The sequence below is a fragment of the Crassostrea angulata genome, chromosome 7 (assembly GCF_025612915.1).
Source record: "Crassostrea angulata isolate pt1a10 chromosome 7, ASM2561291v2, whole genome shotgun sequence".
In the NCBI taxonomy this organism is placed as follows: domain Eukaryota; kingdom Metazoa; phylum Mollusca; class Bivalvia; order Ostreida; family Ostreidae; genus Magallana; species Magallana angulata.
Window position 1 is genome coordinate 24,818,622 of NC_069117.1, and position 13,935 is coordinate 24,832,556.

Consider the following 13,935-nt stretch of genomic DNA (forward strand, 5'->3'; position numbering starts at 1 on the left):
GTTGTCAAACAATTTAATGATTTGCTAATCAAAATCTTCACCCAAGTTGAAATGTAATATAAGAGAAGCATGGACCCAACTTCTCTAGTCACAGTCCGGAGTCCGCATATTTCCAATATAACATACAGTCATGGCTTGCAACAATGACATTGACCTACTCCTAATCTTAAACCATTGCCACTGGTTCTAATATCTCAATATCACTCATGCAGATGTCACTTCATTTTGTGTGAAAGTTCAAAGTAGTCAAATACAAATATTTACAACTTTTGAAATTTTATTCCATATTAAATACTATTGTATAAATCAAAATAAAATACAATATTTCTTCACATGATCTCATCAGTTCATGAACAGAAATCTCAAACTATCACAAATAACACATATACTCCAAGATAAGAGCAACAGTCTTAATAGTTTGTGGGATCGAGAAAATTGTTTCAGCTGACCTGGTTACTTCAGCCAGAGGTAAATTTCTTACATTGAAGTAAATAAGTTGCTGCCCAAAACTGACAATTACAAGGAACTGCCTATGTGGGTGATATCTTTCTTATATAAAATATTTCAAATTCTTTGAACACATTTCATTTCTCTCAATGAAGAACTTGATGGATGACAAAACTAAGCTATCCTAAAGATTTTCATGCCATGGATAAAATTGTCAGAGGTGAACTTTTTTTTCACACATACAGGACCTGACACAACCACTGGATTCATCGCATTAAAAACAAGAGCTGCCTTAAATATTTTGAGTCTGTTAGATCAGTAGACAGTTTGTCATTTTCTTCGCCCCCTTCCTCGCTTTGATGCTGAAGCTGGCTGTGGCGACTCGATTTCCATGCTGTCTTCATCTGTTCCATTCGCTAATGACCGGGCTCTCCTTCTACAATTCAAAATTGATTCAAATGAATTTCTAAAGTACACGTACATACATGTATTGAGACATTTTAAAAAGATTTGAGCCTCTTCCCCCTGTATTGTTATAGAAAACACCTGACAAGAGTATACATGTATATCAGTAATCAAGCTTAACTTTTGACCCCAGAAAACATAATGGTTTATGCTAAGATCACTCTTGAGTATAAAGTTCCTTGACTTCACTCAATCATAAAATTTCCCCTTCAGAATGTTAAAGGAGTTAACCTTCTGAAACATTTTCACAACTTCTGTGAATGTTGATTCTTTAAAATCATTTCTAAGAAATACAATGTCAATCAATATAAAAACTTACACATTGCGAGTGGACACTTTGGTACTGAACTGGTCGACTTTAAGCTGTTTGGTTGCCTTCCTTCCTTTCACTGGAGTTTTATTTCCTTCAGACTCAGATTCTGACTGAATCTTACTTCTTGTTAGTGTTTTTCTATAACATATACATGTACATGAAGTTATCCTCCCTGATAAATCAAACTAAAAGTGATCAAAAAGATAAAACATTGGCCGATAATCTTCATACAGCCCTTACCTAGATGCTGCGGTAGATGAGGTTGCTTTTTTACGAGGTGAGCTTTTGACCGATGATGATTCACTCTCCAGACTGATTGGTGATGAAGGTTCACTCTCGGAGCTGTCTTGCTTCACTACGGCTGCCCTATTCATCAAATTACATGTAAAATTGTGAATTCACTTCAAAATTAGATATATACATATATAAATATTCAATGTATGTAAACATGCAATCAGAGTGTATCATTTTTTCAAATGAAACTGGAATGATTGGGTGGTGTTCCCTTTCACATGAAAATGTTGCCAGAAAAAGAACTTTCTAAAACACTTCTTCTGTTTTTGCAAATGAAATAATTAGATAATAGCGGATAAACAGTTTGAACAACTTCACAGTAATAAATTTGTATTTATAATAGAAAGAAAAATCTTGATTTATAAGTAAAATACAAATTTATGTTTAACATAAAATGCATTGTCTATATCATCAAGAGTACTGCCATTAATTCAGAGCTATATATTTAATAAAAGATTTTCTTAGTACATTCGTCATACCGAAAATCATGCTCTCAACAATTAAAAGAGTCAAAGAAAAAACCCACAAAGTTGGTAAATTATGAAAATTATATAAAATAACAAGCAAAAATAAAATTAACATGAATTTGATCAACTATTGGTAAATCTTACTCGATATCTGCAAGCATAGAAAAGACTGGACAACTAAGAAATTAGAGGAAAGATATTATAACTCCAAGAGACAAAGCATTCAAATGGATCCACACTCAAAAATATGTAAGCATTGCAGTTTTCTTTTCCTATGTACATGTAAATAACACATCTCTCTTTTGCATACCTAGCTCCTCGAGTTTTTTTAACTGGTGATGATTCTTCGGATGATGTGGGTGCAGATCTTTTCCGTGATTTCCCTACAGCATTTTTGGGACTGTTTTTTGCTGGTGATTTAATATTAGAAGTTTTTTGTGAAGCACCATTAATTTGTTTGACTTTTGTCACTTTATTATCACTATTGCGGCCCCTTTTTGGCGAGGAGTTGGCTGATGAGGAATTAGAATTAGCTTGTTTTGGAGGTCGTCCTGGCCTTCTTGGAAGATTCTCCGTTTGTTCCTGTTCCGATTGTTCATCTGAAGAGCTACACTGAGTACTTAATTCCTGAGACTCTTTAGAAGAATCCAAGTCTGAATCTGTCTTTTTATTCTCTGCAACATTCTCTTTCTTGGCACTTTTTCGGCCACGTTTCTTTGGACCCCCTGAGGATTGGTTTTCTTCCTGAGAATCTATATTTTCTTTTTTAGAGCGAGGTCTCTTTGCTTTCTCTTTAGGACTCTTCACTGGAGATTCCATGTCATCAGATTCACTGAAGTATAAATAAAAATGCAATTCTATAAAACATGTTAATACATAAATTTCCTCTCCTGCACTAAAAAACTACAAAAATCTACATTTTATTCCATCTCCGTACATGTTTTTAATATTCACACAATCAAAATTGAGTTTGAGTAGTATATAATCTTTACATGGAGTCAAATTAGATAATGCCTGTATATGACTATATAGGAAACTCAATATGCACACCTTTGTTCTTTCTTGACTTTTTTTGGTCTGGCTGGTTTGGAGGATTTTTCTCTTGGAGTGTATGGTAAAGGATTAACTACTGGCCCTGGACAAGCTACAATTTCTGGTTCACTTGGTGCCAGAATTGAGTCATGAACACCTTTCCTCTGCAAAATTACAGATTGATTTGAGACAAACACATATTACTGTCTATGCCCTACATATGTGTTGTGGAAATTACATTTAATTCTAAACATGTAAACGTATCATTTTAAAAGTACAAAAGTGTAGAAAACAAAATATACAACACATTTATAGACATGTTTACATGTATATACCCGCATGGCTAATCCCCAGACAAAATTTGCAAACTATACTTTTCAATCAAGTATAATAAACCAGAATAGAAATGCTCTTTGAGGAAAAAAACTGACCTTGTGTCCTTCCACCAATTCTTTGGGAACATAAATTTTGGTATTCATATATCCCTAAAAGTTAGGACAAGTTCAAAGATTATAAAATATGAAAATACTGGTACATACAAGTATAATGAAAAAGTCAGGAGAATCAGATGTACAAACCTTGGCCTGCTTGACAAAACACTTGGATGGGAGGACTGGTTCCACGTTGGAATCTTTTAAAGTGATGTTTGTGGCTTTGCTCACCAATAGCCCTAGTGCTATATCACAGACAGCATACAGTTTCTGTAATGTTAATAACATGTACATACACTTTTTGTGTATTTTATTGCAACTCTAAACACAACTAGGTACATGTTCTTGTTAAGTTCTTACTTTGTTGGATGCTTCATCATCTGGATCCTGAGCATCTTTGCACTGTTTGATATTTTCCAACATCTTTCTAAAGAAGGAGTAGTTGCAGTCCTCACTTTTACTGATGAGAGGTTCAATTATAAACCACAGACACCTGGGCAGGAGAATGAACAGCTCAGTGATCACAAAACCTCAACATTACTATGAAACACAGCTAAATGTACATATAATATACTGTAAATTCCTAATTAAACGCAAGGAATTAATTTCCACGTAAAATCGCAAAAAGCAACCCTCGCGGATTTTAAAGTCTCGCTTTTATTTTTTAGACAGTTTTGAAATACTGGAAATTATTACAAAAAATTGGTGATCGCCAATTTTTTTATTTTTGCGATTTGATACAAAACAGCGGACTCGGGGAATCAAGTATTCACATAAAAAAAGGAAATTACAGTATGACACCCTGAAACTTTAGAACAAAACTACTTAAAGTAAAATTGAATGACCTTTTCCAGGTTTACAGATTTTACACTGACTTACTCCTTGATATTCTTTAGGATTTCTAAATGCTCATGAGACTGAAGATCTGGATCATGTGCCAGGAGATGAATGGCGTAAGGTATGGAATATTCAGGCATGAAATGGAACAGGCGAGCTGAAATTAAAATTCATCAGTTATATGCGAGACAAAAAGTAATTTGTTTACAATATACAGCATGTCCAGTTATTTTCACCACAACTTATTTTTCCTTTTTTTGTGACAACTTTAAAATTGCAAAAAATAAAAAATCAAAAGACTATGTGCGGTTTTATGCATTTTTTGCCTCCAAAATCAAAGTTTTAGAAAGAGCTTTAAAAATAAGGTGAAAGATAGTTAAAATCATATTGGAAATAAAGGTGTAAAAGGTTATCACCACAGTGACGTCATAATGTAGAAATGACGTAATGAAGATTGCATTATTTTGATAAATTGATGTTTTGTGGCAAAGTATGGGTGTTTTCCGATGGTTTTTCGACTGGGAAACATCGAGCGCAGGCTTGCTCAAGTACCATTTTTTAGCATTATGTGTATTACTATCTGAAGAAAAACATATATTAAATTGCACTTGAGCAGACCTGCGCTCTATACTTCCGAATGCAAAATATAGAGCAAAAATGAGAATATTTTCATTTGTTTGCACATTGCGGGACTTAGGTCATTTAGGTGATGTCATAGATAAACAGCGAATGAGCAATGAAGACTAAAATCAAGATTAAAGTTAAAGGCATCCTCTATACAATGATTTGTGAAGATTTTATTTTTATACGATACTATTTAAAAATTGGTTGAAATCGGGGGCAGATATTTGACCATAGCGAACATAGTCCTTTGAATCATGTATTTGTTGCTATAAGAAACTTTTCTAATCACAATAAATAAAATAAATAATTAACACAAATAAAAAAGGTTACATATTTACCAATTACCTAATTTTTACAAATTTTGCATCATGCAGAAAAAAAACCCCCCCAGCAGATATTTTAACTTGAAAGGTTAAAGAACACATACCCCCTATGGATGGATTTTGTTTGATGTAATCCCTTCTTTTTGATATGTTTGCATGAAGGAAGTTTTTGATTTGGGCTCTCCTTTCTTTCAGTGGATCATTAGCTGCCAGGGTGAATATACTCATGTATTCCAGTGGAAGTCTGAGCGTCATCAGTCCTTTATTCAACTTCAAGGCAAAGTTAAGCCTCACATGGTAACAGCTATCCTGTTATTCAAACAGAAATAAACATTCCAAATACGACATAGTCTTTCAAAAATTGAGGTGTACCAATCTTATCACATTTGAACAACGACGGCATTAGTTACTTACATTCATCAACAGAGCCAATGCTTGGAACTGCTCCCTTGTGATGAGGTCTCCGTAACACTTGTACTCTGCTAGCTTGAGCATACAGCATCCTGCCTGAAGCCTTAGTCTGGCCAACTCTGGTTTACTACCAAAACAACATTCCTCATTAATATTCACCATTCAACATTGCAAAGCTAAAAGACTCAGGTTTTATGACAAAACAAACTTTCCTGATTGATATTAATGCTTCTAAAATTTCCAAGCTAAAAGACAAGGTTCATCAAAGACAATTTATTTACTTGATCATGCCCTTTTCCATGAGGTCTCCTTCATGAATAATAACGGTGTAAAGTAGTCTTAGAGTGGAGGTCCCTGAGTTGTTAGCATTGCTTTGTAGGCCCTCTAACCACCTCACCAGCATTTTCATAGCTTGTAACTGAAACACATTAAATAAAACAATGCTATCATATATCAAATGCCGACCACAAAAGCAGTTTTGTTTCTCTCAAGCTACTTTTATAAATGTGCTTTGTTTTCCATATCAATTTACTCATTATATGTACATGCATAAAGAGATCTTGTTAGATTATTTTGAAATGCCTGATGCTCTATTATACTTGCTTTTAAGTACATCTCAAATTTTTACATGCAATCCTACTCCTTTCAGCTGAATAGATACAAATACAGTAAATACCATGATACCTTCAGCCAGTAAAATATAACCTGGTTAAGCTATTTATTCAAAACAAATATGATATGATTCACAATCATTAGCCAAGTCTTAGAACATTTTCAAGAAGCTACATAAAACTACCTTGGCCATTGTTTCCTCTGTGACATGATGTTCAGAGTACCAGCTTTCTGTTGTATCAGGGCCTGTTGTCTACAAAAAAAAAGAACAAAATTAAGTATAAAACAGGATAGATAACTCTAATTCAATAAATCTGCTCTAGAAACGATCATCAATTATTTACCCTGTCCATCATTAGAAGATCTTTGACAATGGTTTTGGAGACGATTGCTTTCACATCAACTGCAAATTCTGTTGGGCACATTTTGGCAATGTGTCCCAGAGCAACAATGGATGTGATGAAGTTGGCTGACTCAGGTGTGAGAGATTTTTTAACATACTGAAGAAAACAATTCTTTATAAATTTCAAAACATAAAATGCAACATGCACTATAGAAATGAATGCAAGCAAGACACTGTATCTGCGTAGGAAATTGTTGTTTACATCACAAGTTTAATATCTAAAATTACCTCAAAGACTTGATTGAGAATGGTTTCCTTCTTTTGACAAACAATTGAAATGCACTTGATAGCATGTTTGCTTTGTTTAGGGTTGCCAAGTTTTGCAGACCTTTGAAGAATTGGCAAAAGAACTCTGCAATGAAAAGTTTATAAAAATCACAACTTTTTCACTCATTGCACAAAAACTACGTAAACTAGAGGTACTGTGAGCAAGCTCACAATTGATACCCCCGCTAAGAAAAAAATCATAACACGTGTATTTTTGCTATTATAGAAAATATTGGATGAATCTATTTCACTGTCCATTTTCTATAAATAACAACTGCTTTATTTTTGAAAACTGTTAACTTTTAGCTTCTAATATTTCCATTAATACAAGACATGACACAGACAGAATTTAGCTTTTTTGAAACAATGACCTTGAACTTTCTCAATTGACCTTGGGTCAAGGTCATGACACACCCTTTAATCATAAGCAATCTTTGTGTAAAGTAAGAACTTCCAATGTTTCTCCATAACAAAGATATGGACCGGACACGAATTTTGCAGTTTTTCTGTCAGTGACCTTGACCTTGCCCGAATGACCTTGGGTCAAGGTCATGACACACCCTTAGGTCATAAGCAATCTTTGTGTGAAGTAAGAACTTCCAATGTTTCTCCATAAGAAAGATATGGACCGGACACGATTGCACAGACAGACGGACAGACAGACAGACAGATGGACGGACGGACAAGGTGATTCCTATATACCCCCCCAACCTTTGTTTGCGGGGGGTATAATAAATCTAATCCTTCTAGAACAGGAATTTTAATGTCAAAGTTAGTGAAAAAAGTTTGATTATCAAATGATTTTCAAACAAGAATCACTGAAAAAAAAAAGATCAAGAAAAAGATTTAATGATTTTCCATTTCTCATACTAGTGCAAAGTAAAAGAAATGGATATTTTATATCTCACAAAATACTCACGTGTAAATATTTGGATGTTCTGACTGTAAACTTCTTCCAACATTTATGAAAATCTGGATGGTCAGATCAGCTAAAGAAATAAAGTTACATATTTAGATTTACACATAACAAAAGACTACGTAAGTAGAAGTACACTTGTAGGTCTTCCTCACAGATACATGTACTGCAAGTTTCTTTAACTTGATATGCACATATACAGTGAAAGACTAAGGAATGTTAATCATATATAAAAAAAAAACAAACCATAAACTGCCAACATAAGAACTTACCAACTGCTTCATCATCATGTTTTAGGAAAGATAGCAGCAGTTCAAAAGTCTCTTCTGTTTTAAAGTAGTGAGGATAAACACTTGATAAAGCCTGCAAAAACGAAACAAATTATTTATAAGTAATTAAGATAAAAGTGGCATGTTTTTTAGTTGATAGCTCTATATATATATTGCAGACTTCTGTCTGAAAAAAGGAAATATTTTGTTACATGCTGATTTAAGAACAAATTGGAACAAATCCTAAGAAATACAACATGTATACCCTCAAATGAGAAAATTTTGCAATTACAAAGGAATTCACATACCACTAGTAGTCTAACTCCCTTTTCTGAAGCAGAATCAATACCATCAGTAATGATGCCTAGTCCTCTTACAGTCTCATCAACATGCTTCACCAGCATTTCAATAGCTGCTGCATCAAACATCACAGGGGCTATCCTTTCCATCAGAGACTTTATGGAGTTGTAGAACAAGTTATGCTGGCCTGGCCCAGGGCCCCCAAGCTTCTTTAAAATCTCTTTCTGTTAAAACATAATCATCACTGAGAGAATATACATGTACATCATATATACTACAGGGTTATTTTTGCCCAATGTAATTTCGCTCAGTTTTACAGTTTCGTCCCAGTATTGGTAACATACATCAACAAATGATTGAATTTTGATATACAATAATTGCAGTTAAATAGGTGTCCCAGTCCTACCACCAACTCCTGAGCTTTCTGGGAATTACAATCTGGACCCACTAAGGTTTTAACAAATTGCCGCATCCGTTTATCATCCTTCAGCAGCATGGCAAATTTCTTCATGTGATCATTTGCTTTATTGGTTTCTGGCAGTGTTTCTATGAATTTGGGAAAGAATAAAATGAACTAAGTCTGTAATTCAGAAATATTTACTCTCATTGCATGGAATAACACTATAAATCAGAATACTTACTAGCAATGCCTGCTAATCTTCTGTTCAGGGGAATGGTTTTCTCTCCTTCCAAGTTGACCTCAACAGCCTCAACCAACTGTGACATCATGATTTTTACACTACAAAGAATATATCATATACAGAAGGGAAGTTAAGAATGTTTAATAAATTCTTAAGAATTACTGCTACTCAACATTGCAAATATTTACAATGTAAATGTTATCTCAAGAGCTCGAAAAATCATTCTAAAAATATCTTTGTCAAAAAACTATTAACTTACAGATTTTTGTTCTTCAACATTTCATGGAATGCCCTGGAAAAGTAAAATATACATGTAATTTAAAGTTAATCTAAATTTAACCAAATATAAATAACTACCTAATATCAACAAGCATCTTACTAATAAGAAATAGACCCCTCTAATTATAACTCATTGCATACCTGACAGCATGATCATCTATTGTTGCATACAATAAATACAATCTTTTCATTCTTTCGGAGACCTCAGCGTTATACTGAACCAAGCATGTGTTAAATACACGCTCAACTAATAGTCTGAAATGTAACCAAAAAAAATCATATTTAATTTATTACTGAAACTACATTATGAATTATTCAAAAAACTTTTCAAAAGAAAGGAATTGTATGTTCCTACTAGTGAGGCAATCCAAAAAAATATCAAACTACATGCATTTAATTCATATTTTTACCATATCATTTTAATTTACTCTACATTACATTTGGAGTCAGGGTCCTATTGTTTTTCCTGATAAATTATGCAAACTGAATAAATGTGTTCTCAATTTCTTTACCTGTCTTCATTATTACTCTGGTAGTATGCATGAAATACTTTATCTTTCACCCAAGCTATTTTGTCCACATTTGCCTTATTATACTCCTCTATTAAGGCAAATCTTTTGTACAACTGTCCAAGACCTAAGAGTGCAGCTTGTCGAATTTGAAACTGAAAGACAAAAAAATTTTCACTTATAATTTTAATATCTTCATTTTTTTGACAATATTCATCATCTAAAAAGTACATATACAAGAGAGCATACCTTCTTGTCTAATGTTCTTTCTTTAATAAAACTTAACAATTCTTCGGTGCACACTGAAAAGTCATTTTTTGCAAGAGTCAAAATAACATTGACAACTTCCATTCTAACGGTTTCTTCAGGGTCATGCTGACGAACTTTGAGCTGCTCTACGATGTCTTTGAATAACTCGGGATGATGTTGCAACAGAAACTGAGAGTGTGAAACACAGCACTGTCGAACCAGAATGCTGATGTCGTTAAATCTGAATTAAATGAACAATACAGGCCTTAAACACTGATCTTGGCATTTACATGTACATGTTATACATATTCAAATTTCAAATATACAGAAAAATACAGTCCTTCTTACCTTCCAAGAAAACAATTCCAAAGAGCTCTATTCTGATCAGCAAGTGTTGACCCAGGGTCTGAAAACATCTTTGCGAGCAGTTTTGTTACTTTTTTCCTCTCAGACTCCACATTGCTCTAGATAAAACAATCATAGATCATTAAAATCAATTTTTTTGCTTGATGTTCACCTATTAATGCATTGCACAATAACAGTTTAATATTCATTTTTTAAAATCCTTTAAATACCTTTAATTTAAACTCTAGTTGTGGCAACACAGAGAGCAAGACATTTGGAGAAATTTGATTGAGTTCATAAATCAAATCATACAGTCTGTCAGAGACTTCACTTTCTGAGGATTTTCCCAGCATTAAAGCATTGTTGAAGAACTGCAAACAGAAGAAAGTTCTTGATGTTACTCACAAAATATCAAATAACATGTATCTGAATGTAACAATACCTAGATATTCCACAGGTTTGAATAATTAAAGCTTTAAGTCAAGCATTGTTATTCATCAAAAGCAATAGAGGCAGTTGTATGCAACTACTTACTGTTTGGATGAAAGGTTCTATTGCATTGCTGGTTCGTATCAACAAATCTTTGGCTAGCTGATATGCTACCCTCTTCTGTGTCTGGGGAATACATGCAAATTAATTCAACTAGATCCATATACAATTCATGTAAATAAAGCATACATCTTCATTCAAATGTCCATAAACAGAGCATGCCAAGAGAAAGACAGTCACAGTCATGGACGTTGTTTACTGGTAAGCTCTCAGGAGACATGGACATGCCCTCTACTTTTCTAACACATTATTTTAAATAAACAAAAAAAACCCACACTCTTTAACTTTGAAAAAGATTAACAAGATCTGCATACATGCATTTGAGAAAAAAAGAACAATTAAATTGTAAAATATTCTATGGATACATTCAAATATTTTGGATTGATTGTATATTTCTATATTTATACTTTGTAAGGTTCAATGATGTTGATGAGGATGATATCCAGTAGTTCTTGGGAGACAGCATCAGCCTCTGTGATCAGTGGGGCCATCATGTCCAGGATAAAGTTTCTCACTTTGTTGGAGTGCTTTTCACTAAAATAAGACAAGCTTATTACTCTCTGACAGCAAAACACATGCAAATATTGCATGTCCTAAAAAAATATGTATTTATGTTAAAATTTTTGTGGATTTCCTTCTTTTTTTTTTTTTAATAAAATACTTTAAAATTTGATCAACAGTGTTAAAAACATTGTATACATAATGCAACATTTATTCTTTAATGCAGAATGTGCAAATGGATGTACTAAAAGGGCATGGGCGCTTTTGTCAATAGCACTTTATATCATAACATAGAATCTACACTGTATACAGGTCTTATTTTCTACATCAATTAACATAAAAAAATCAACTTTAGGTCAACATGCGGCTCATAACCTTGACAGCAAAGACTAATGCAATACTCCAGCAATTTTATGATACATGACAGACTTGCAAATTTTATTTTTTGTTGACATTTTTCCAACATGTACACATACCTGATTATAGAAAACATTAACTGGAAAAGGCTGCAAAATATCTCTTGGCTGTCCTCCAGTTCAATACAAATATTGAATGACTTAACCCATGCCAAATTCTACAAAAATCACACCATATTAAGAAACCCATCAAAACATCCAAGAGTGAAATTAGTTTCAATATATATGTTTAAATGGGAACAAACATGTAAATGTTTTTATAATTACCTCTAGCAAATAAAAATATCTTTTGAAGGATGGTGCATCTGGCTCTTCCAAACCTCTTAACTGCTTAATGAGGAACATGAATATCTCCTACAACCAAAATGATAACTACATATATATGAAACATTCTACAAATACCTAAAATCTTTCCAAATGCTTTGAATATCAAATGTATAACAAGAGTATAAAAGCATTGTTTTAGTATGAAATGTTAGTGCCCATACATTTTTTGCATCCAAAAAAAAATAAAATGGGACAAATAGGTAGACCCCCCCCCCATAAGACTTGCAAAAAATATTTGGAATATGAATTTTGAACAAGGGATGTATTCATTCTTATATATCAAGGAATATTCAACCAATAGGGAAATAACTGCTGCATGTAACAAGTGGCAACTGAAAATACATCAATGATAGAATGAAAATATTGCTTACCTTCAGCTGAGCAGCTTCTGTGTAAGGAGCATCAGGTGCAAAGATGCGAAAAACATCAGCTATACAACAAGCAACCAGTAACCGAACATCTTTACTCTGATGGTCCATGAAATAGTCTGTGGCCAAATACAAAGCTAAGCCACTGTATTGTTCATTGTCATCTTGACCCATGTCTTGAAAAGCCCTGGCAAGGAGCTACAAGAGTAACAGCAAAAATAAAACACAAAGTGATTATACATTAACATCCATATCTATTTCATTTACACCCGTATTTGGTCTCAAAAGATAAAACATAGTTTCTAGTCTGCACAAACTACTAAACTGATAATGGCACTTTACTTACACCTTTAAATGCTCAATACCAACCTTTAGTCTCCGAACTAATTCATCTTTTCCTATTTCTTCATTGACCTCCTTACATCCAGAAGGATACACCACTTTTTTCCCTGCAACGCTCGTCATTGTTGCATTTTGCTTTTCAAAAAAACCAAGAAGTAAACATTATGCCAATCAATAAAGCAATTACAGTTATATATAATTGAGGAAGAAATCCTTTTAAAACAAGATATCAAATTGGATAAAAATGGTGTTGTATTAAAAGATTACGCCTTTTTAAAATATTTAAATTAGAAATATCTTTAACAGCAGATAATTTGACTTCTACTTGTTAAGATGAAAGGTAAATTTCATAATTTCTGAAGTTTTTAGACAAGAAATGTTATTAATGAAAGAGTTCTTGCAATATTTTTAAAGAGGCTAAAGATACTCTGGTAAAGTGGTAGTAATTGTCGATGTTGCACACCATTTTCTTTCGACGATCGATACATGTATCTAATATAAGTGATAAATGAGCAGATTCATTACGAAAAATTAGTGGACCGTTTCCTTATTGTCACCATACACGCAACATATAGGGCATTAATTACTACTAGGATATTGATGTACACACACTAATATTCGGCCATTTTGGAAAAAAAATGGTCCTCGAAAAATACGAATATCTCCGAAATAATAAGTAAATTCTTAACCGATGCTATAAATAAACAATTTAAATTGACATTAAAATACATTGCCTCTTTACAAAAATCAATTATTACCTTAAGTGTACCAAAACAATACAATATATTTATGTCAACAAAGACCAAATCCAAACGGCGCCAACTATTCCTCCATATGAGAGGTTACATACATTTTTCGTCATAGGATGAAAGGTTTCATGTGATTGGTCAATTTATTAGAGGAACATTGCTAAAATCCTGATTATAGGCAAAAGTTTAAAATGATTTTACGGCTTTTTGAGATAGATTGGAATAACCTTTTTTACAATTCCAATTTGT

The 13,935-nt window shown here is 33.2% G+C and overlaps 1 protein-coding gene across 1 annotated transcript; it reads right to left on the bottom strand.

The window, feature by feature from the left end:
- Positions 1-259: 259 nt before the first annotated feature.
- Positions 260-13,847, bottom strand: LOC128191549 (sister chromatid cohesion protein PDS5 homolog B-like). The gene is made up of 33 exons (XM_052863679.1): positions 13,696-13,847; positions 12,965-13,072; positions 12,599-12,793; positions 12,168-12,254; positions 11,961-12,058; positions 11,391-11,517; positions 10,969-11,049; positions 10,665-10,805; positions 10,438-10,553; positions 10,090-10,330; positions 9,844-9,995; positions 9,473-9,586; positions 9,312-9,344; positions 9,053-9,150; positions 8,818-8,957; positions 8,420-8,635; positions 8,115-8,205; positions 7,846-7,915; positions 6,888-7,011; positions 6,601-6,756; positions 6,441-6,509; positions 5,926-6,062; positions 5,648-5,771; positions 5,338-5,542; positions 4,329-4,443; positions 3,810-3,942; positions 3,597-3,719; positions 3,450-3,503; positions 3,037-3,182; positions 2,297-2,818; positions 1,466-1,591; positions 1,232-1,363; positions 260-883 (listed from the first exon to the last, which is right to left on the bottom strand). The coding sequence occupies exons 2-33, from the start codon at positions 13,058-13,060 to the stop codon at positions 778-780; spliced, it is 4,368 nt and encodes a 1,455-aa protein (XP_052719639.1). The 5' UTR covers positions 13,061-13,072; positions 13,696-13,847; the 3' UTR covers positions 260-777.
- Between the last annotated feature and the right edge of the window lie 88 nt (positions 13,848-13,935).

What these genes read in the sequence shown, in the direction of transcription:
- LOC128191549 (XM_052863679.1), bottom strand. Translation starts at nt 13,060, where the DNA reads ATGACGAGCGTTGCAGGGAAAAAAGTGGTGTATCCTTCTGGATGTAAG. An exon ending in AACTAGAGTTTAAATTAAAG is followed by an intron (nt 10,554 to 10,664) that starts GTATTTAAAGGA and finishes TGTTTTATCTAG; the next exon opens with AGCAATGTGGAGTCTGAGAG. An exon ending in ATCTTCTAATGATGGACAGG is followed by an intron (nt 6,510 to 6,600) that starts GTAAATAATTGA and finishes TTTTTTTTGTAG; the next exon opens with ACAACAGGCCCTGATACAAC.